This window comes from Motacilla alba, chromosome 12 (genome assembly GCF_015832195.1).
Source record: "Motacilla alba alba isolate MOTALB_02 chromosome 12, Motacilla_alba_V1.0_pri, whole genome shotgun sequence".
Lineage (NCBI taxonomy): Eukaryota > Metazoa > Chordata > Aves > Passeriformes > Motacillidae > Motacilla > Motacilla alba.
In genome coordinates, this window is record NC_052027.1 from 1,987,143 (window position 1) to 2,010,582 (window position 23,440).

Consider the following 23,440-nt stretch of genomic DNA (forward strand, 5'->3'; position numbering starts at 1 on the left):
CGAGCACAGCCTGGCTGCTCTGGGGAGAAACCTGATGGTTTTTGTCTGACAAGCTTTTCAAACTTGTCCTACAGACATTTCCAGCCAGTCTTGCCTGGAAGGAAAAGGCACCACCAGCCCCAGGGGTGTTTATCACTCTGATACCTCCGGGGGCAGCTCTGGTGCTCGCTGGGAGTGGTGAACCAGGACTGGGTTTGATGCCACTCCCAAGCCCTTCCCATTTAAACTGAAGTTTCTGGAGTCAGGCTCACCCCAGCAGGGATCAGCTGGGTGATTCTCTCTCTCTAAGCTCATTTCAATGAGGAAATTCGGGTAATAAAAAAGGAAGAATGGCTTGGTAAGGCCCAGAGAGTGGCATCACCATCTTTGCAAAGAAACGCTCATCTGCACCTGAGAGCCAGAGAGAAAGCACCCCTGCCACATGGAAACAGGAGAGATCAGCCAGGGAAAAGGATGAAAAGGAGCCTGGGCTGAAGCTGCTAATTTCCTTTAAGCAACCATCAAACCAGAATACAAACACAGGAAGCTGGGCATGTGCACAAGCAGTGCATACACCGAATTTACCTTCTGCTCTGGATTGGTGCTGTGAGAGATTCAGTCGCTGCTGATATTCTCCAGGCTGGTGTTACATAAAGTGCTCCCCACATCACCTGAAGGAATGACTCACAGATTTAATCCACCAGTTGGTTTTTTGTTTAAAGTCACAGAGAGTTAGCCTAAAAATCCTTTTTGTGTGTGTGCACTAGCTTCAGAAAAGCTAAAGGTCCCTGGGCTTGTTTTAAAACATATTTCAATGTGACCTAGCTAATCCTTTAATACCAGCTTTCACTACCTTTGATCTGTAGTTGTAAGAGATTAGATCAACCCTCTAAAAAAAAAAATAAATGTTGGTTGCAGAGGAATTTTCTTACTGCAATGAATTAAAATTATGATCCACTCCAAGGCTGAAACATCTGCCCAAACAGCCTGAGGGGGTATGGCCTGTAGGGCACTTGCCTGTAGCACAGAGGGAAAAACCATTCTCTTCATTTATTTGATAGATAATCAGTGTTTAGTGTCATAATAACATGCTTTGATATCTACCAGCTGCAAACATCATCGTGGTTGCACATTTATTGTATTTAAACACGTCACGGTTGCATTTTTAGGTGCAACCACGTGCATGAGGTAACAGAAAATGCCCAAACCAACACCCCCACTGATTTTTCAACAACAAAACATCAGCCCATAGGAATGGGGGCTCCAACAAAGCAGAACAAAGTGCACCCAAGGGCGTGGAACCCCAAATTTGACAGACACATCAGTGCTGTGTTTGTGCCACTGGGCACATTCTGCATCCCTGGCTGCCTCCGAGGGCTTTGCAGAGGCCAGCAGAGCTGGGTGTGGAGGGATAGGGTTGGCAGAGCCTGGGAGCAGGACTCTGATCTCTAATTTAGTTCATAAAGACATCACAATATGTCACAGCTCACTACAAACACTATTGACTGGGTTCTGTCAGACAGATTTCACTCATCTTTAGCCAAACCCTGCCAGCCCTACCCCCTCTCAATCCCATTTCAATCTTCATTTAGTGCTGACTGCAACCAAACAGGGAATAAACCACACCACTGGCTCGCAGATGATTTCTTTTTAAAGATGTCACGAGCTGTCACTGATAAATAAAAAATCCATTAACGCCGTGTTCCTTATTATTTCCCTGTTTCCAAGGTCTTTAGTGGAGGGCTGAGCCTCTTCCCTTCCAGTTACAGACCCCAGACCTCCTCCTGTGTCCTTGCCACCCACCTGGGGCACAAAAAAGGGAATGCTGGGGGAGCTGACTCTGCAGGTGACAAGTGACACGTGCCAGCTGAAAATCTGGCTCTGTTCTGGACCCAGCCCCTATTTCTTGCACCTCAAAATTCATCCCAGCTGAAATGAGGCAGATCCCACTCACCACCTCAGGTGCTTAAATGAGTGTAAATCTGTGATGAGCTTGGCATTTGTGCTGTAAGAAATATTTGTAATTTCATAAATCTCTCAATTAAGAGAGCTCTGTGTGTTCCCTGTGCTGTCAGAAATATCAAACCAAAGCACTCCCAAATTAGAGGAGAATTTATCCTTATCCTTCATCCTCAAATATGTTGATAAACTTGTGCACAAACTGAATCAGCAGTTTTACAGAAAGGATTATGTCAGATTAATTTTAATCTAATCCATTTCTATCTCCTGAGAAGCTTTTTACTTCTTGCTTTTAATAATTTAAACGGTGACTGTGGCAGAGCATAAAAAATAAATGATGGGAGATGCACTTTAAATGGAAGTTACCATTCTCAATCACTTTTTATTTAAATGAGAGTTTCATATGCCTGATTTTAAGTTTAATGAACCCCATTTTTGCTGAACTGTAATAATCTCCATCACACGGAGCCACACACAGATGAATTACAGACACCCAGGGTGTGACTCACCCACTCCCTGTGATGGAGAGAGACACCTGGAGGGAAATTTGGGCTGAATTTTGAGGGAATTTTTTGGCAGAAATGCTGCCAGGCTGCTCAGATGCAGCCTTCAGGAGTAGGAGACAAACTGCAGCAGTTGGAAGCGTTGGGAAGTTGTTTTCTGGATCTTGGCCTGGGATCAATCCCTCAGACGCTTTCTGAGCTCAGCTGTTCATGCTCTGGAAAGCACTTTTAGGGTGCTGACACTTCAGACAGGGGAATGTTCCTGCTTTTGGGGACATGGGGGTGGCAGTCACTATTAAGGGGAAAAGCTGGTGACAGGTTCAGGTATTTTTCTGCATCCTTTGCTCTCCTCATGGTCTCTTCCACCTCCCACACATCTCCAGCACTCATCCTGCATCCCCCTCCTGGGAATTCCTGCTGGAATTTCCCACTCCAGGAAAGTCAGCTGTGAGCTGTGCAGCCCCAGCTCATGGGAACACCACCCTGCTGGGGCATTTTCCTGGGTTTTTTTTGGGAACGGTGCCTCCCCTCTGTCCCTCCCTGCATCCTCCAAGCAGAATTATCTACAGAAAACAAAGTTTAACACCTACCCCCCAACCCAGGCAGGTCTGCAGCCCCTCCTGATGCTCCAACACCAACCCAACAGCACAGTCACATACCTCAAATCCGTCACTGACCGTCCCTAATGGGAAAATATTTCCCTGCCTCCTTTTTCTTTGCTTTTCCCAGCCCCAAGGGAGAGTTTACCTGCTCAGATTTTCCCTCCAGCCTTGGGAGTGATCCATGACAGGCTGCCCAGTAACCCTGCAGCCTGCTGACAAATAGCTGAACCAACTTCCAACCAGCTTAGCAGATTTTTTGCTTGGTTTCCTGGAGAAATGGAACTTTTACAGCCACGGTGCCCACCCATGTGTGCGAGGCTCCTCTCTAAATTAGCTTCTCACTAATTGGAACCAAATCTGACCAAGCAGCAAAGACTTCTAAAGACATTAACACAGCAGAGAAAGAGGAGAGACCATCAATCCTTTAATAAGGAGTAACAGGGGGAGCTCAGCCCTTTGACATCCTGCCTGGCAAGGGGGAACTGGGAATAGAGATTCTGTAAAACTGACATTTCTCAAAAGCTCTGGGCATCCCATACTGAAAGAAACAGCAAAATAAAGGCTGAACGTTAAGGCTGCTGTAGTGGAGTGAGGACATTAAAAGCTCCAGGATCCTGCTATGCTCCATTTGCTGATCATGGTGTAAAAATGCCTGATAATTGCCTTTTTCCTCCTGCACTCTTCTGATTTTTCCCAGGTTTGCTGCCCTTCCTCGTTGCACTGTGTGGTGGGGGCTGTACAAACATGAGGCATGATTTGTGGGATGGATTATTCACAGGACAAACCTCCCAAACCATTCATCCCACTGGAGGCCATCAGCCACCCCGACAGCCCAAAGACCCTCACTGTTCCCAGCCCAAGAAGTGTCCATCACCCCTTTAAAACAATAACAATTAAAGGAGAGAAAACGTGAGCAGACAAGTGAGCAGCCACTAATGATTCCTGTGCCCAGGAGTGGTTTTAGCAGCACTGGAATCTGTAAAGTGCTTTCTGCAAACGCCTTTGGTGTCCACACTTCACTCCTGCCTGTGCAGCATGAAAGGCTGGGATTGAGATGGGATCAGAATTGCCATCTCCTCTGTCAAATGCTAAAATTTAGTTAGTTCTACTTGATTAAGCTGTGCAACAGAACTAAAAGTTTTCCTGGATACCGGCAGGGAAAGAAAGGCAGGAGAGAATGAGAAAACCTGAATGCATCCAATCTGTGAAAAGATGTGGGAATAATTCTCTGTCAACAGCTCAGCTCACAGACACGGATGTGTTCCCATCCATGGCCGGGTTTCCATCAGCAGTGATGGCATCAGATAGGAAAGAATTATGGGAACAACTGAGCTTTAATGAATCTCCTCCTCTTTGGGAAAATGGAATTTTCCAAGTGCATTGAGAACACGGGCACTGCAGAGACAGAAAACCGATTTTCCTTGAAATCCTGCCTTTGTTCACTCAAGGGGACACAGCCACCAGGAAGGACAGAAAGAAGCAGAGGGACAAAGTGTCTGAAGAACTGAGGTTCAGAGAGAGGAGTTCTTGGGGAGATTCAGTTCCAGGGTCAGCAGGAACTTCAGAGGATGTGTCTACAGGAGAAGACAAATCCTATAACTCCAGCGGGTTCCCAGCTGAGCCCTTTGTTACCTAAAAAAGCCATCAGCTGGTTGATTTCTTGCCCAGATGACTGAGCTGGATCGGGAGTGAGAACAGATGTGCTCCAGCTGTGGTGAGGGGGGGAATGAGCAGAGCCCAGAGCAGGACACACCGCCAGGGACTGCAGCGAGAGCACGGAATTCAAATAATCCAGTAATTGAGAGATCACTTTCGGCAGCCCTCTGAGTGCACTCAGCGTTTCTCACAGCACTTGGAGAGCTCCATCTCCACAGGCTTTTCCCACGAGGCTGCAAGGCAAATGTCATGAGAACATGGTTATAGATCTTTCTGAAGATGAACCACGAGAAACTCGCAGGAAGGGGGGGAGAGAAATCCTAAAGACAAGTTCATTTATCTTCCCAGAGAAGGGAGGGAAGGATTTCCAGACCTGTTTGTTCTGCATGAGGAAGAGTGTGCTACCAGCCTGTCAAGTAGAAAATCCTTTCCAGCACTGTATTTTTTTAGCCTCTGGACTCACAACGAAATGCCAGGGATGCTAGAAGGAATTTGAAAACTGTAGTTGTTAAAATGTTAACTAACGCTGCCCTGACTATCAAATGAATCTAATAAAAGTGGCAGCTAATGACTCAGCTCACACAGAGTTAAATGAAAATAACTATTTGGCACAAAAGAATATTTTATCTTAAAATCTGGAGATAAAGTTAAAAGGACAGTGACCTCCAAATACTTCCCAGGCTTATCCCCTTTAAACCACAATTTAGATTCAGAGCCCTGAGAAACACAAGGGAGTGTTTGCTTTGGATTTTGGAGCTTTTTGCTTGTTTGTTTCAATTAAGTTTATCTCAACAAGAAATGGACCTTGCTAAATTTGATTAACAACACCAAAAAAAAGCAAACAAGGAAAGGTGTTCCCCCTGCAGAGCTCCTCAGATGGAAAACATCTCCACTAAGAGCTTAGCTTGAACACTGTTGTACACTTTGAAACAGTTTATGGCTTCTAAATGCCTTAAAAATGCAACAGAAAGAAGCACACCAGAAGAAAAAAAAGCCATTTTTGGTGATATTTTCCCTGGTTTGGCTCGAAATTCTCCAGATGGTCAAAGCAGGGGATTCTTCCCCTCTGCTCTGCTCTTGTGACAGCTCAAGGGCAGGGTTAGATGGGATATTGGGAAGAATTGTTCCCTGTAGGGTGGGCAGGCCCTGGCACAAGTGCCCAGAGCAGCTGGGGCTGCCCCTGGATCCCTGGCAGTGCCCAAGGCCAGGCTGGACACTGGGGCTGGAGCAGTCTGGGACAGTGGGAGGTGTCCCTGCCATGGCAGGGGTGGCACTGGATGGGCCATTCCCACCCAAACCATTCTGAGAGTCAATGGTTGATCTCACAGGGCTCTGAAAATATAAAGCAGGAGAGCTTTGTCTTCTGGTATCCAAATTCTAGAACTCATCCTAGCACAGGCTGAGGTACCTAAAGGAGACTCAACAAAGAAGTCACAGGAACTCTTTGCTGCCTCTCCAATGTCCAAGCCCATTTCTGTGACTCCGTCACTGGGCACTGCCCAGTTTGTGCTGTGGCCACGATGGACCCCTGGTGTTCTGCACCAAAACCAAAGCCAAATGTCAGCTCCACACAGACTTTTAGGATTTCTGACTGTTTCCTCTTGTCCACTTAAACACCACCAGAAGCTCATCATGCTATTGCCCAGGCCCCAGTGCCACGCTCCCAGAGCAATATTTACTCTCCAGTGATTTCTTCTGTGGAGTTTCAGGGCAGAATGGCTGCCACAAGGCCATTGTTGGGCTTCTGATTAAACAAGCTGCAGAAATAATGAGGGAACACCCTCCCCACGCAGGGTACTTCTCTCAGAAAAATCCGAACGACGAAGGCAGGCTTCTACCAGCCCGTTAGGAACAAATGGAGAAGGCAAAAAAAAATAGGAGAGGAAAAGAACTGGAACTTCTAGCAGACAAAGGGGTCATCAATACAGCAGGACTGGCCTCGGGGGGGTGGGAATCCACTGCCGCAAGCGCGGAAAACGTGGCAGAAGCAAATGTTTGATTTGCATTTATTCCGCTTTCCAGCCCAGCCGCTTCCCGAGCTGCAGATGAACATTTATTTTCCAAATCTCCGGCACTCAGCATGCACTTCATCAGAGGAGGCCATCACATCATTATGCTGCTTAACAGAATGTACCAGCACAAGGCAGTGACCTGACAAACAGCGGCTCCCCGCCGCACGGAGCGCGCATTCCATCTCCATTTGGGGTCTGGGGGAAGCTCAGATCCATGGGCTTGAATTTCCAGCTCATTTCAAACCAAAAATTGGGACAATGCACAGCAATGCCCAAATTGTTCTGTGCGAGCTGTACACAGCCCATTTGTTGGTGCTGAAAGGACTTGTTCATCATTTGGACTCATTTTCGGGATGAATTTCCTGTAACGTTGGAACAGTAGGAAGCTCTTTATTGGGCATCATTAACAAGAAAAAATAAAAAGAAAGCTCAACAACTAATGTATGTAGGCCAACATAACTTCACTTTTAGCTGACAGCTCCTCAGAAATGGATATTTCCAAGTGGCAAAGGATTAGAGTGAACCACAGCTGAAAAGGTTAATGGTGTGGAGCTGATCAGCATCTTTTTAATAAAGTCACAATTTTTAAGCCCAAGACAACCAGTGACACCATGGCTAACAGGAAACAATTCCCTTCTCATTTACTATTTTTCTTTTCCCAACTCTCAGCACCTGGCCAGGATGTTTTTTTTTCAGGCTTCTACTATTCCAGTGAATACCCTCATCAGCAAAGCAATGGCAATTCTCAGACTGAATAGTTTTGCTTTTTTAATTTTTTTTTTCAGATTTCATTTTCAATGCACATATGAAACTAAAGTAAAAAAAAAAAAAAAAAAGAAGAAAGTATATTTTTTCCCACAATTAGTCGTATGTTTCAGCAGTGGTCACTGATGCCATCAGGCACTTTTTGCAAGGATGATGAACCTGGGTTCACTGCCCTAATCAGATCCTAAAATAAGTCCTTGCATTTTCTCCTCCTATTACCCACTTCCAAGGAGCTGGATTATTTCTCACTTTGAAGCTGAGGAGGTTTTTCCTGTTGCACCACAGTGTCTAACAGGAAGTCCCACCCTGCTTGTTTTTCTCTCTCCAGCCCACGCTGTTTGTGCTCCTGGGCTGAGCTTTGGATCATTTGTCCTTGGTGCCCAGCTGGAGCAGGAATTGTTTTGTCTCCCTGCTCTGTGCACAGAGCTCACCATCCCCTGGTATGAAGCTCAGACCCGCACACTAAAGCAGCACAGAATGTGAAAAACAGAAAAGCCAAACCTGAGGCATCATCCCCAGGAGTGGGCAGTGCTGTGGGGTCAGTGCTGCTGGCTGGGAAGGGTCCCAGGGGACAAAGCCCCCGGGCAGCTCTGCCAGCTGGGCAGCCACGAGCCCAGCAGCTCCTCCAGCCTCTGCTCCTGCCTGAGCAATAAGCTCAGCCTAACAGCACACGGTCCACGGGGCAATTCCCATCCAGCTGATGAGGCCGGACAGCCCTCAAAGCAGGATTGCAGATTTCTTTAAAGGGCCACGGATCTGCGGGAGATGTTGTGCTGTTTTGACAGAGACAGCAGCTCCCGATGAAGGAGCCAGCTGCAGTGGCTGGTGTGGGTCCTGGTGGGGAGGGACACACACATGGAGCTTGTCAGGCACACCAAGAATTCCAGCAGGAATTCTCACAGAACCACTCCTTCTCCAAGACATCTCAAACAGAGCAGTGCAACTCTCACGCTCAGGAAGACACAAACTGGCACAATTAAAATAAGTTTGTGCTAAACTGGAAGATATTTTTGGTATTTTCTAAACATTCATACTGCCCTCTTTGAAGCAAAGAGCACCCTGTGAGATCTGGACACATCCTGAGTACCCAGGACACAAAAAATCGTGCCAGCAGTGTTTGAAAAAGAGAAAATAATGAAAAGATGATGCACACAAGTGGCTCTGCCAGCAAGTTCAACTTTTTAGCAGGAGACACACCCAGACCGTGAACCAGAAAGGCTGCACAGGAAGGTCTTGGTAACACCTTCAGGATATGAAGACATTGCTTTAGTTTCCATCAGTTCCTCTCTGAAGTTTATCCTCAGATCCACAGAGTGCTCTTTCTCTGCATTTGTCCCCCAAGGAGCTGCCCCAGTCATCAGAACCCCCTCAGCCAGGGTGGCCTTGCCACAACCCTGGCCTCACAGGTGACTGCTTCCAACTTCCCAAAAACCCTGAGAATTCCCTTCCCTGAGAAGGAAAACCCCACAGCTGGTTGCCAGGCACTGAAATCAAGAGAAGGAAAGCTCTTTACCTCCAGAATGGGGTGGGGGCCCACAGAGCAGCACCATGCCCTGGCCCTGGCGGACGGACACCGTGCTCCTCGTCCTGGTCTTGAAGTTCTCCAGGTCTGCCAGGAGAGAAAGAACTCGGTCAAAGGCTGATCACAAAAGGGAAATGATGAAATAAAGCAAATATCAGCATGGAGGGTGGGCTGGGGGGATCGGGGGGGGGAATGTAAGGCAGCAGGAGGCCGAGGGGCATCAACAAGAGGATCAGGAAATGCTTTCCCCAGGCTGGAAGGGGAGAAGGTGCTGATTCACCCCCAGAAACAGACACAGCTGGAGAAAACCCCAGCACCTGTAACACTGGGGGAGGTCTGTTGTGTGAATTTAGGAAGAATTACTGCCTTAAACAAGCAATTCCATGCCAAGGCAGGCTGCCTCCCTCGCTGCTGCTGCCCTGCCATCCCACGTGTGGAGACCCTTCCCTCCCCACAAGGATGCCTCTTGCACCAGCTGCATGTTAAGCCACAGAGTGCTTTAATTAAATTAAATTCAATTCCTCCTTCCACCTCTCTGTTTCTCCTCTCCTCAGGGCCCATGCACTGCAAAAGTACAACTCCCCCTGCTCTCCTTGCACACCGAATCCAGCAGACCTGCAGTGAAGCGAGGAGGTGACTCTGAGCTCAGCAGTGCCACCAGGATTGTCACCAGCAGCTGCTTCGTGGGAGCACCAAGACATGGAATCACTTTGGCAGCCTCTGATCTTTTACAATTTCCTGCATTTCAATTTTCATTTTTTTCCCCCCTTGTTTCCAGCGTAGCTGAGCCTTGGTTTGGCAATTACAAACCTGTTGTCAGTGCAGTTGGGAACCAGAGGAAACACAGAGGTGATAAATATTTATCAGCAGGAGCTGGTAGGAACATCATTATGAGGTTACAGGGATGGAAAACTGAGCCTTGATTTTTATCCTCTCTTAAAAATGTTTTCTGCACACATACTTAAAAACATTTAAATAAATAAAATCCAAAGTTGTCACTGCTTCATTTCCCTTTTTAGGAAAGAACCCTTTATGGGCCATTCTCTCTTTCTTTTCTGGCTTAGGACAACAGGAAAACAGAAAAAAAAAAATTGGAGATATATAATATTTCATTTCTAAATTATACAAAATTTGCAAGCTTTTTTTGGGTTTTAAGAATTTTTTTTTTTAAATTTTACAGGAACCACTGTAACATTTCTCTGGCCACCTGCCAGTGCTCAGATTTTTATACATTTTGACTGCACACGGGCACAAGGCTGGATCCCATCCTCTCTGAGGACAGCTGCAGGAGGAGGAACAGCCTAAAGCCCAAATAATGCCTGCAGGAATAAATGTGCTGTTTTTACATCAATATTGACAAGGAAAGGATTGCTACCAGGAAAAGCAGACTCTGCTTGGATGAACATGTAGGAAATGCTGCAAGGATGGTCAAAATCAGCAGATAAAGCAGAGCATTCATCACTCTTGCTTCTCTGCAGACCATCAGGCTGTGGGAGCCAGCCCTGCAAAGCCTCATGCAAGCACTTCAAATCTGCCTCTGAGTAAAACAGCAAGATTGAGATGATTATAAGAAAGGCTAATGCCTGATCAAGGCCATCAGGCTGATTGTGCTTTCTGAAGGCCACAAATTTATTTTTACAACACCTAAATTGGAATGAATAATGATATAATGAAGATTTTATTAGTGAGGAGCTTCATTTAGGATCCACCTTGCAATCTTTGACTTGCAGAGAGGATGGTTCAGCTCCATGGTGACAACACCATCGAGTTCCACCTCCCTTTGCCCCCAAAACTAAAAACCCTGGGTAGCAGAGGAGGATTTTTGTTCTTATTTGCCCATAAAAACCCAAACCAACCAAACAAACCCACCAGATTAAAAGGAAAAACTGAACTATTAACACTTGCAATTCAGGAGATCAATGTGCTGCCAACAATTCTCACAATACCAACCGAGGGCTCCAGTGAGCACAGAAAAATATTGTGTGAGCTCCAGTGGCCCCAGCATTAGAGAAGGATTAGTAATTAGCAATTGGCAATGATTTCAAGAGGAGAATACAGCAGGGGAATGCAGACAGGTTATTGTGAGTAACAGGTACTCCCACCTCCTTTAATGAATGACTTAAGGTGCCTTTTAAACCCTTTCTGGACAGTATCAATTCCAAATCAAGCTGAACAGGCCCACAGAAGCAGAAAGTTGCATGTATTATTTAATTTCAGCTGGATGTGTTCAAAAGCAGCTGCGTGACTTTGGGAAAGTCACTTTGGCTCTCGGTGACAAAGTTTGCACATCTCTGAGGACAGGTCCTTCAGCTGTGTCCCTCAGAAGAGGTTTAATTAGCTAATATTTGCACAGAGCCTTGACATCTGCCTCTGAAATGCACTGGAGTGCAAGGCACACACCAACACCCAGCCCTTAACGGGGCCTCGAATGGCTTTGCTGGCATCAAGAGGTTTTTCTGTGAAATGCTGCCTTGATGCTCAGAGCCAGGACTTGGGCAGGTACCGGGGAGTGATGCCACACATCCCAAATCCCCCAAAAATGCTCCAAACCCAGCAGGAGCCAGCGGCAGCTGCCAGCCCACCAGCTTCTCCCTTTGGGCAGGGTATTGCTGCGTGGAATGACCTGTTGTGGGGTTTGATAAAAGCTGAAGCAATCTGAAATCATCCACAGCCCCTCAAGGCTGGGGGGTTTGTCTCAGCAAACGGCATTTGGAAACTTTCATCAAACCCAGGTGGCTTTGCACAGTAACAATTACCCGAGTTGTCCGGAGTAATGGAAGATTTCCCCAAATTTTGCCTACAAAAATCAGCCTTTATAGCAAAAAAAGAGATTCAATTCTAAGCAAAACAAAAGGAACCGCAGCCTTTTCTCCTTTTTCAGGACCTGCTTGGGTTTGAGCTTTATGAAATGTGGTCATTCTTTTTCTAAGTGATTCCTAGGCAAGAAAAGTTTTAAAGAAGTATTCCGCAGATGGCAAACAAACAAGGACGGGCAAACAAACAAGGTCACACCAGCTCCTGCTGATGGGGTCAGGGTGAAATCTGGCCTCAGAGTTCTGAATTTAAACCCCTCATCATTTCCAGCTCCACCGACTGTCCCGGTGGGGAGACTTGCACCCCAGCAGGGCAGCTCCACAGCCCCCTCAGCTGCCATTACCGGCTGCAACAGCATCAGAAACGATGGGAATGACAGGAACGATGGGAATGAAATAAAGCATGGGAATGACAGGAACGATGGGAATGAAATAAAGCATGGGAATAACAGAAATGATGGGAATAACAGGAATGATGGGAATGAAATAAAGCATGGGAATAACAGAAATGATGGGAATGAAATAAAGCATGGGAATAACAGGAATGATGGGAATGAAATAAAGCATGGGAATAACAGAAATGATGGGAATGAAATAAAGCATGGGAATAACAGGAATGATGGGAATAACAGGAATGATGGGAATAACAGAAATCATGGGAATAACAGGAATAACAGAAATAATGGGAATAACAGAAATCATGGGAGTAACAGAAATAATGGGAATAACAGAAATGATGGGAATAACAGAAATGATAGGAATAACAGAATCAATGGGAATAACAGGAGTAACAGAAATAATGGGAATAACAGAAATAACAGGAATAAGAGAAATAATGGGAATAACAGAAATAATGGGAATAACAGGAATAACACAAATAATGGGAATAACAGAAATAATGTAAATAACAGAACTCCTGAACTCAGCATGCCCCAGGAACCCAACTGGAGCACCATCACTTCCCTCAGGAGCCTGCCAGTCTCAGGGCACTGGGGATGTGACAGAGATCCCTATTTTTGTGAAAGCTGAGCTCTGTTTTGCTGGCTTTGGCTGCCCCAGGAGCCATTCCATGCTTTGCTTTCATATTTTTCCACACGTGCCTATTTTTAGAACACAAAATGCTTCGTAATTACGCCGGGGCTGCAATTAGGAGAGACCCCTCTGTGCAAGACCTATTAAAAACCACCCCAAAAATATGACAGAAACTGAGATGAAGAGTCAACGATGCAAATTGGTGGCGGCAGGTGTCTGCACGTCCTTTGCAAAGCCAATTTCTGTGAGTGTATCATGTGGGAGGCAGCTCTGCTGTGCAGTGCCTTGAATGACACGCTGTCAAAAACTCACCCTTAGTGAGCCCTTTGTCATTACCGCTCGGGGTTTTTTCCCTAATGATTAGAAAAGCAGTGTCAGTGCTATTTTCACCTATTATTCCTGTTTAACTGGTATGAAACGATTTCTGCTTTTACCCTATTCCAACAAAAACGTACACACATCAATCACTGCTTCATACACCAGTGGGTTTTAATTGCCAAAGAAAAGCACGGCTAACAGGCTTAGAAAAATAAAAATGTTACTGGGTTTTACTTTAAAGTCTTGCTCTAGAGAGTTTTACAAGGCAAATTTGGTAACACAGCGTTGGTATCACTCAGCTGAGTTGGTGTGAACAGCAGGGAGCCCCCAAAGCACAGGAGCTGCATCCCTGGGGATCTTTATTCCTACAAAATGAGGTATCCAATGGGCCTGGGCAGGGGCAACTCAGAGCTTGTGCCCAGCAGCAGCACAGGGAGGGAGGAGGGTGGGTGATACCTTTTGTATTTGCTGGGAATGTTGCAATGAAGGCAGGAATGATGAATTTGACTCTATGTTTTTAGGAGGCTTATATTATATTATATTATATTACATTACATTATATTATGTTATAATATGTTATGTTATAATATATTATATTGTATTATGTTATATTATATTGTATATATTATTATGTTATATTTTACATTATATTATATTATAATCACATTATATTATATTATATTATATTATATTATATTATATTATATTATATTATATTATATTATTCTAACTGAAGACTACAGAGAGGACACTTACTCAATGTTAAAAAGCTAATAATAAAAATTCATGACTCTTTCCAGAGCCTTGGCACAGCTCGGCCCTGATTGGCCAAAGAGTGAAAACAACTCACGGCAGAATTTAATGAAACAATCACCTGTGGGTAAACAATTTCTACACCCATTCCATGTGAGCACAACACAGGAGAAGCAAATGAGATAAGAATTGGTTTGTTTTTTTTCTCTGAGGCTTCTCAGCTTCGTAGGAGAAAAATTCTGGGCGAAGGGATTTTTTTCAAAAAATGTAAATACTACAGATACTCACCCACATCTCTGCATCCAACTGGGAATTACTGGGAATTACCGGGAATTATGCCTTAGGGCCATTCCCACTGTACCAAAAATAAGTCTTGGGTTAGGGAACTCCTACTTCACTTAGATGAGCAACAAATCCTTGGATCAGCACTTCAGGAGTTCTTTTAGTCTGTATCTTATGGGAGGTCGGTATTTAACCCTAAGGCTTGGTTGTGCTTTGGGCACAGGAAAATGGAGTGGTTAAAAATGATTGATAATTTAGGAACTGATATATTAGAAAGCTAACACACATTCACTGGCAATTTTGAGTATTCTGGAGTGGACAAAATACCACCTTTACTGATATTAAATGAACTTTAAAGCACCCACACAATAGGAAATATTGACATAGGTAAGGAGTAATTGCCTTTCTTACAGGTGAAATGCCCAGGCCCCTTGGGTACCCAGCCACAGCCAAAACACCCAGAGCCAATTTTCAAGCATGACTTAAAGAGATTTGCAGATCATAATGGGCTTTGCCTTCTCAAACCCCTCCTATAATTTTAAAATAATCCCAGGAATCTAAAATTTAGGGTTATGTTTAAGGTCGTATCCAGGAATAATTGAAGATTATTCCTTTTATTAAAGAGCACAGCACTCATCCCAAGGGAATCTGATTAGGCTGGCAATGACATCTCCAACAAAAAAAACTGATGGGAGGATTGGTCAAATTCTCCTGGTTCAGAATGAGCAAAGAACCTCCATCCAAATATCCCTGGGGATATTTGGATGCCCTTTCCTAAATTATTTTCATTATATTTGCACAACTCTCCACGTACAACAGTTCCCAGGTTCATGTCCTGGACAAAACTCACAGCCAGGTGGGCAGGGGAGGCATTGGCAAGATAATCCCACTCCATTGGCTACAAACTGTGGGAATTTCATAATATTGAAGAAAAAATTAAAAAAAAAATAATATAAACCCAGTCTTGGAGAGGGGATTCCAGTGCACCTCAATCCATGAGGGAGGGAGGGAAGGGAAGGAGAGGGAAAGGAAGAGGGAAAGGAAAGGAAAAGGAAAAAGGAAAAGGAAAAGGAAAAGGAAAAGGAAAAGGAAAAGGAAAAGGAAAAGGAAAAGGAAAAGGAAGGAAAGGAAATTAAAGTAAAAGGGAAAGGGAAAGGAGAAAGGGGAAGCCCCTAACAGGCACCCAGAAAAACCAAGATTTGCCTGGTGGTATTTTTGGTCCCACCACCCCCAAACACTGTCTCTATAAAACTGCACCTGATGTCAGAGCTGGGTTTTCTGCCATCCCTCTCACCAGCCTACAGAGATGAAGTTCTTCAGGCTGTGTCCTTGCTGGTGTGTCAGGACTACCCAGAGAGCTGTGTGGGCTGGAATAAAACCCCTTTGATACACAGCTTAATAGAATTTTAGTTTAAGAGCTGGTGTTCTAATGAATAATTTCGAGAGTCACTGATTTGAGAAATAGTTTACAAGTCTGGGGATGAAAGCTTTCTAATTTGACCTTTAGAGCAGAAATTTCTCTGGGATTTCTACTTCACCAAGGAGAAAAGAAAGGAAAAAGAAGTTTTAGAGGTAAATATCTTGGCATTCCCCCCACCCCTATTCCAGCTGGAAAATATTTTTCCTTGGATTTTATTACTGAGGCCATTAACAAGGCATTAACTTTACCACCCCATCTCTGATCTCTCATCCTGGACTGAGACATCTCTCTCTGGGTTCTGTGCTGAGGCTGTTGGGATTTTCCCAAGTCTTTCTGACCCCACCTGTTAAAGCCAGGCTGATTTCTGCACCCACATGGCTGAAATTCCACCTCACTGGGGTTTGGTCCTTGCCTCCCAACGTTCTGCAAGGCAGCCCCAGGGCTCTTCTGCCTTCCCCCACACCGCTGCTCTTACAGGGAAAAGGAGCTCTGAGAAATTTCTGCAAGGCACCCATTTTTCTTTTCCAAAATCAAGCCACTCTTCTCTATGATATTATGAAAAAAAAAAATCCTCCTTGTCTTCATGTTCCACTTCATAAAAACTGCCTGTTTGCCTTCCTTCGACAGGAAATATTTCAAACATTTATTTTGAAGCAGCTCCTCTGCTTGAGACAAAATGCTGAGGACTCTGAAAATTTTATTACTTTAATCTAGAAAATCTGGGCAGACATTTCCCCTTGGGTTGACTCGAATGGGGTTATTTCACTCTCAGAAGTTTTTTATCTTTTCCTAGATTAAAAAAACAAGCAAAAAAAAAAAAAAAAAAAAAGCTGTTTGCACTTTCTTGGAGCAGAGATGATTTGCAGTGGGCAGAGAGCAGAACTTGCAGGGGCACAGGGGGTGTTGTGCCCCTTTTTCAGGGGATATCTGGGCACTGCAGGAGCCCACGGGCTCTTCTGCCCCTTCCCACTCTGGGCAGTGGCAGGAATGCAAATTCAGACCCAAGATAATGTGAAATAAAATCACTGAGCCACAGAATTCATTAAAGCCCTGGCAGTGCCACGGCAGGGACACCTCCCCCTGTCCCAGGCTGCTCCCAGCCCCAGTGTCCAGCCTGGCCCTGGGCACTGCCAGGGATCCAGGGCACCCCCAGATTTCCTGGATAACATGACTCAAGCTCACTCAGCAGGATGTTTCAAAGGGAAATTTCCCTTTACCTGCTAAAAACCCACCCAAACCCCACCCCCCAGAGACCCTGATCCTCAGAGCTGCCTGCTGGTTCAGCCTCCCCGTGGATATGCACATTTTGGTGCTCAGCAGCATCTCGGAGCGCTGATATTTTCCATTCTGTTCCCCTCTCAGGCCCAATGAATAATGCCACGCCAGTCATGTTTGCTGCAGACAGGGAAACCAACGTGGCACAGCTTTCCACACACACATTTCAAGCTCCTCCATCCTCCACGTGCCAATGCTGGCTCCTGGCTTTGCTTTCCAGAGGGAAAACAGGAAAAAAAAAACCAAAATAAAGATAAAGCAGCCACTGGGATAAAGTTGTTCTTTAAAGCATAAAGTTGTTCTGCACTGCCCTTGCATCTCATCAACAGAAACAGAAATTTTCCTGCAGAAACAGAAATTTTCCTGCAGAATCCAGCTCTGGCCTTTGCCAGGTCCATGCTGGGGTCCTGGAAGTGCTCTACTTCCACACGTTTAGAGAAAATACTGATTTGCAGGGATGCAGAACCCCTAAGGATCAGCTAAGGAGCACAATTATTTCTTCAGCTAGGTCAAGAGCATCACTTCATTCACAGACAGGAGGTTTACAGGCCAAAGGGGAGGTGTCACAAGAAGTTTCCAATGACAGAGGAAATAACAAAACCTCCTGATTTCTCGCCCTGTTCTCCAGCCACACAAACCATGAAAACTGATCAGAATATGCCACAAAAACATAACCCAACAGCTCTGCAGATGTTCACTACTCTAAAATCAGTTTTTACAAGAAGTTTGGGGGTTCATTTAAAAAAACCCCAACAAACCTACATCATCATATAGTTTTGAAGAATAAAGCTCCTAGATATAAAATATATCTATATGCATTTTAAATATTTTTTCATAATAAAGGCAACATGAATAAATATGAAGAGAGATGAGGAAAAACATCAGGCCTGTGCCTTGCTTTTCCCTGAATTCCTAAAGCAGAAGAGGAACTGGGGTGTTGTGAGTGGCCTGTGATCCAGCACCTCCCATGCAACTCCCTGCCCTCTCCTGAGCTCCTTCCAGCCAGAAACCAAAATAACTTCCCAGAAAACCACTGCAGGCTTAGGAGATTCCCAGCTTTAGCACAAAATGTGTGGACTGACAATTTCCAAGTGCCACTGCTTTAAGTAAAAATGAATTCAGCTTATTTATAACCCTGGGGAGGAAACAAAGCAGGTAGAAAATTCTCCATTTCTGCTCTGACTTAAGGGTCCTTCTATCCCAGATGAAAGTAAAGTAGGTTATAGATCCATCCTCTGCTGCAAACTCCCTGTTGGTCCTATTCATCAAAAATAAAAAATAAAAAAGGAAAAGAAAGGGAAAAGAGAGGAGCTTACGTGAGGCTTAGCCTAGTTTTCCAGCCAGCAGAGACTGTGGGGAAGGAGCAGAGGTTGGGAGCTCATCTCTGACACTGATGAAAGCCCTGTGCACAGCTCAGCCAGGATTTCAGCACAGAGCAACCCTGGCATGTGGGGACATATGGAAAAATGCAAATAAATGTGCTCCTTCCTGAGTTAGGGTCACAGCAGCCCCAGCCCTGGGGACAGGCAGGTGAGGGGCTGATTTTGGGCGAGGCAGCAGGGCTGTGGCTGTTATAAATGGCATTTTTCCTTGGAAAGGCTCTGGAGGAGGAATCAGGGGGCTGGCACTTGGCAGGAAACCACACAATTTAAACTGGGGACTCCCCAGCCAGGCTGCTCTCACAGCCTGGCAGCTGCAGGCAAACGGGGACGGCACATCCCACTGGGACTGGGGAAACCTGGGCTCTCTGCAGGGACTGGACATTCCAGCTCCAAAATGATGATTACTGGTCACAACAAAACCCTTCAAATGCACAGAGGCTTCAGCTTTGGGAATACTGAAAAAACCCCTTTTCAGTAGGATGTTGGGAGTCATTTTCTCTATCTACCACCACAGTGAAAGGATTTTGGGGTGGTGGTCAAAGCCCCAAAGTATTCTCATTGCAACCACGTTATCAGTGGATTTTCTGCCACTCTTTGCCCTGTGCAGTGCTGGGTCCTGGCTGCTAATTCATATTTAAAAATTATTTTTGAAGGAAAAAAAAAACATTTCTATAAAATGAATTCTTTTAATGAAGTGTGTGGGGAAGAGTTTTTAGAAACAACAGCATGCTTCAGAGGAGGTTCATGGAAGCAAGGAAGAAAGTAAAGAGTTCCTGGAATGGAATCAGGATATCCTGAGTGGGAAGAGACCCCCCAAGGATCATCCCTCGGGAATAATCCAATGGAAAAGGTACCAGAGGCCAGGTGGAGGCTGCTCCCCTGCCCAGAGGTGGAAAGCAGCCAACATCCAACCCTGATCTTCAGGCAACTGAGAAACAGCTCAATTCCACCCAGAAAATCACACTTTTCACCTCTCTGGGGACATCTGCACGACGAGGAGGAGGAGGAAGAGAACAAGGAGACCTTTCCCCTTCTTTTTAAGCTCCTGGGACAGCACAGTGATGCTTCACCCCTGCTGCAGCATCCTCAGAGGACACCTCCCTTCAGACTCACTATCCTCTGCTCCCCCGGGGCTCATTCCTGGTCTGAAATTGATCCCTCAGCCCCTGGACATCTCAATATCACTTTGGCCAGCTGCAGAGAACATCCACAGCATGAGCATGGATCTGCTAAGTTAAGAGATTCAAGGGAAACTCCTTCCTGGAAAATGGCCATGGGCTGGAAAGAGGATTTCAGAGAGGCCTCTGGGCACAGACAGGGGGAAGGACATCAGCCATCCTCCCCCCATGGGGTCCCACAAATGAAACCCCCCTGAAAACAGACCCCATTTCTCTAACAGCTCCTGCTTCACAGACATCCCTCACAGGCAGTTTTTGTAACAACAGGGGGCAAAGCAATGATATGGCTGAAAACCAGCTCTGATTCAAACTTGATTTTCCTCTTTGGATACCCAATTCCAAATCACCAGCATGTGACAACCAGCAGTGCTGATGAGAAAGGCAGCAGCTCCTGCACAGCTCCCACAGGGCTCATTTCCAAAGCAGCAGCCTGGGCTGGCAGCAGCTTTGTGAATTTTCAGGTTAAACTGCAAATCCTGCTGAGGTGTTTAGGGCCAAATTGAGTCAAGTTATCACAGCAGGGAGGGAATGTTTCATCTGTGAGCTCGGGGGATGGCTCCACGGGAGAAGAGAGGGGTCACCTCCTGGGAGAGGCTTGGTCCTGTGCTTGGGGTGATTCAGCTGCTGCTGGTGGAGGTGGAGATGGAGCAAACACAGCCTGGAGACCCCTGGGTGGGGGTACTGGAGGTGTGCAAAGCTGTCTGGTTCCAAAGCTGGGGCAGTAAAACACAAACTGCAGCCTCAGCAAGGTAAAATAAATTCAAAGTCATCTGTAATTAGAGATGCTGCCCTCGAGGAGCTCATAAATCAGCAGGAGTTGTCCTTGCTCGTCCCACTGTGATCATGAACAACCTGGGCATCCCTTAGCAAGAGCTAAAGCAGAAGGGAAGCCCCGAGCTGTCCCATTTCCTCTGAACCCACTCCCAGCAGTGCTGCCCAGCCGGGACAGGCTGCAGGATCAGCAGAGGCCACCACATGGAACTAAATCTGAGCACACAGATCTCCAAATGCACAGCCCTGAGAAGGGTCTGCAAGGAACAGGAGCTTCTCCTGGTGATTTTGAGAACTTCCCATGGTGATCTGAGGACTGTGGAGGTGTGGGTATAAATCAGACATTTGGAAACCACCCCCAAGATCAAGCCCAGCCTTTGAGCAGACACCAGGGCCACTCAACCACACCACAGAGTGCCACAGTCTGAGCAATTCCAGGGATGGGGACTCCACCACTGCCCTGGGCAGCCTTTTCCAATGTTTAGCCACACTTTGTAAGGAAACTTTCCCAGATATCCTCCCTTGGCACAACTTGAGGCCATTCCCTCTTGTCCTGTCACTTGTTCCCTCAGAGAAGAGACCGACCCCAACTTGCCACCACCTCCTTCCAGGAATTTTTTCTTCCTCTCTCTTTTTCCCTTTCTCTTCCCCCCTTTTTTTCTTTTTTCCACACTAGTTGTCTCTGAAATTGAACATATTTTCACCGAGTGAGGAATCTGCTGTGCCACAGTAACAGAACATGGATTAATGATACCCCAAGCCCTGTGCTTACAGCAACACAGGCTTTCAGAAAATAAAAAAGCTTTAAACTCTTGAGTATGGATCTAATAAGAGATCTCTAACTTAGAGAGTGACAGAGCAACTTCCAGCCCCTGTGAGATGTTCCATTCCATACATCATTCCATGGGCAGCTCAAGTGTGTCCAGAGAGGCAACGAGGCTGGAGAGGGGCTGGGAACACAAACCCTGAGAGGAGGCACTGAGGGAGCTGGGGGTGCTCAGCCTGCAGAAAAGGAGGCTCAGGGCTGCCCTCAGCACTCTCCCAGCTCCTGAAAGGTGCCTGTGCTCAGCTGGGGCTGGGCTCCTTCTCCAGGCACTGACAGAACCAGAGCACACAGCCTCGAGCTGCCCCAAGGGAAATACAGATTGGATATTAGGGAAAAGTTTTTTACTGAAAGAGAGAAAAAGTTCTGGAAAAGTTCTGGAACTTTTTCTCACTGAAAGGAGAGAAAAAGTTCTCCCCTGCCCAGGGAGGTGGTGGAGTCCCCATCCCTGGGTGTGTTTAACAAAGCCTGGATGTGGCACTGGGTGCCAGGGTTTAGCTGAGGGGTTGGGGCTGGGCTGGACTCGATGATCCTGAAGGTCTCTTCCAGCCTGGTCATTCTGTGATTCTGTGGTTCAGTGGTTCTGTGATTTTAGAGTTTGGCAAGGACACACTGGGAGCTCATCCTCCCTGCCCTGTCCAAGGGACAGGAGCTGAGCAGGTGGAACAAGCTGCAAATCCATCACTTTGGGAGGGCTGTGGGCCAGCTCTGGTGCCACCAGAAATCAATGGCAGCTTTATCTCCCTCCTCAATGCAAGCAGGACCGGGCCACAAAAACCAACTTTGATCACATGCCTGGAGGGGTGGGCCCAGCCCCAAAATGCTGCCTCAGAGCCACAACTCCTGCTTGATTCAAGGGTTATTTCCCAACAGAAGCCACAGCACAGTGAATAAAATCACCAAGCTAAGCCCCAGCCCCTAAAATAAGAAGTGCATCATTTAATCTAGTTCAGCTGTGTTTCCGTAGATCTTCGTGGAAAAGCCATTATTAGATCCATACTCAAGAGTTTAAAGCTTTTTTATTTTCTGAAAGCCTGTGTTGCTATAAGCACAGGGCTTGGGCTATCATTAATCCATGTTCTGTTACTGTGGCACAGCAGATTCCTCACTCGGTGAAAATATGTTCAATTTCAGAGACAACTAGTGTGGGAAAAAAAAAAGATATAAAAGTGGGAAGAGAAAGGGAAAAAGAGAGAGGAATTAAAAATCAAAAAGGACAAACCTGAAATGAAAACACCATACCAAAAAGCAAGTATTCGGGGGAAATATTAGCACTTTTATCATAATGAGTTTGTAACCTAAATACACATTTCAAGGATGAAATTGCTGACCCTGTCTGCCCTCCACAGGAGGCTGAATGGCTCAATCACAGCTTAATCTTCCCTGAAAAGGCTACAGAAGAATATCACAGCCCTTGAACAGCAACACACATTACTGATGCCCCAAGATTCACAATTTAACTCTTAAAAGGAGGGGGGACAAACCCCTCAAATCTCACCCATCATTCTCAAAAAAAACCCCAGCAGTCATTTCCTCAGAAATAAAAATGAGGTAAAACAAAACCCACACAACACAAGATGAGGATGGAAAATAAGGGGTTGCTCAGATGAAAGGTGAAGCTTCACAGGTCCATTTTTATTGTTTCTCAGAGGCAGAGCCTTTGCAGTAAACTTAAATCACTCTGTATTTCCTAATTCAGCTAATTCTGGTTGCCATCCCTTTGATTAGACAAAGCAAAAAAATATTTTTGTGGAAGCCCATGTTGAGAAACCCTAATATTTTGGGTTTTTTAATCCAAATGCTTCTAAGCTGATCGTGCTGGTTTAGCAAACTAAAATATAATCCAAGAGTCAAAAGTGTATCCGTTTATCCGAGTTCCCCACCATTACTGGAAAAGAACAAGCTTTGGTTCTAAATCCAGTCTTCCCAGTAGGAATCAGCCAGAGCAGGTATGTGAGAAGAGGATCAGATCCACTCCAGTGGTCCCTGGCTACTGCACTTGGCAGGATCAGAGAATCCCACAGTGGTTTGGGTTGGGAGGGAAAACCCCTGAAACTCATCTCATTCCCACCTCCTGTCCTGGGGACACCTCCCACTGTCCCAGGCTGCTCCCAGCCCTGTCCAGCCTGGCCTTGGGCACTGCCAGGGATCCAGGGCAGCCCCAGCTGCTCTGGGAATTCCATCCCAGCCCCTCCCCACCCTCTGTGGGATCAGGAGGCTCCTCCTGTCTCATCCCACATCCTGAGCTCTGAAGCCCAGACTTGAGGAGCTGCTGCCCAGCGCCCAGCTTGTCCTTTTCCAACAGATTTTGGGAAGCTGTGACCCTGCCAGGGGGTGCTGAGGGGCTTTGCTGGGAGTGCTGCTCTCCCTGGGAGCTGCCAATGGCCATGGATTG

The 23,440-nt window shown here is 46.0% G+C and overlaps 1 protein-coding gene across 3 annotated transcripts in view; it reads right to left on the reverse strand.

Moving 5' to 3' along the window:
* CNTN4 (contactin 4) overlaps positions 1-23,440 on the reverse strand; it is a 132,158-nt gene that overhangs the window by 75,610 nt on the left and 33,108 nt on the right. For all 3 annotated transcript variants that reach the window (XM_038149088.1, XM_038149086.1, XM_038149085.1), the window contains exon 4: positions 8,990-9,085. In XM_038149088.1, the coding sequence (XP_038005016.1) occupies positions 8,990-9,085 (96 nt within the window). The remainder of the gene's footprint in view (positions 1-8,989; positions 9,086-23,440) is intronic.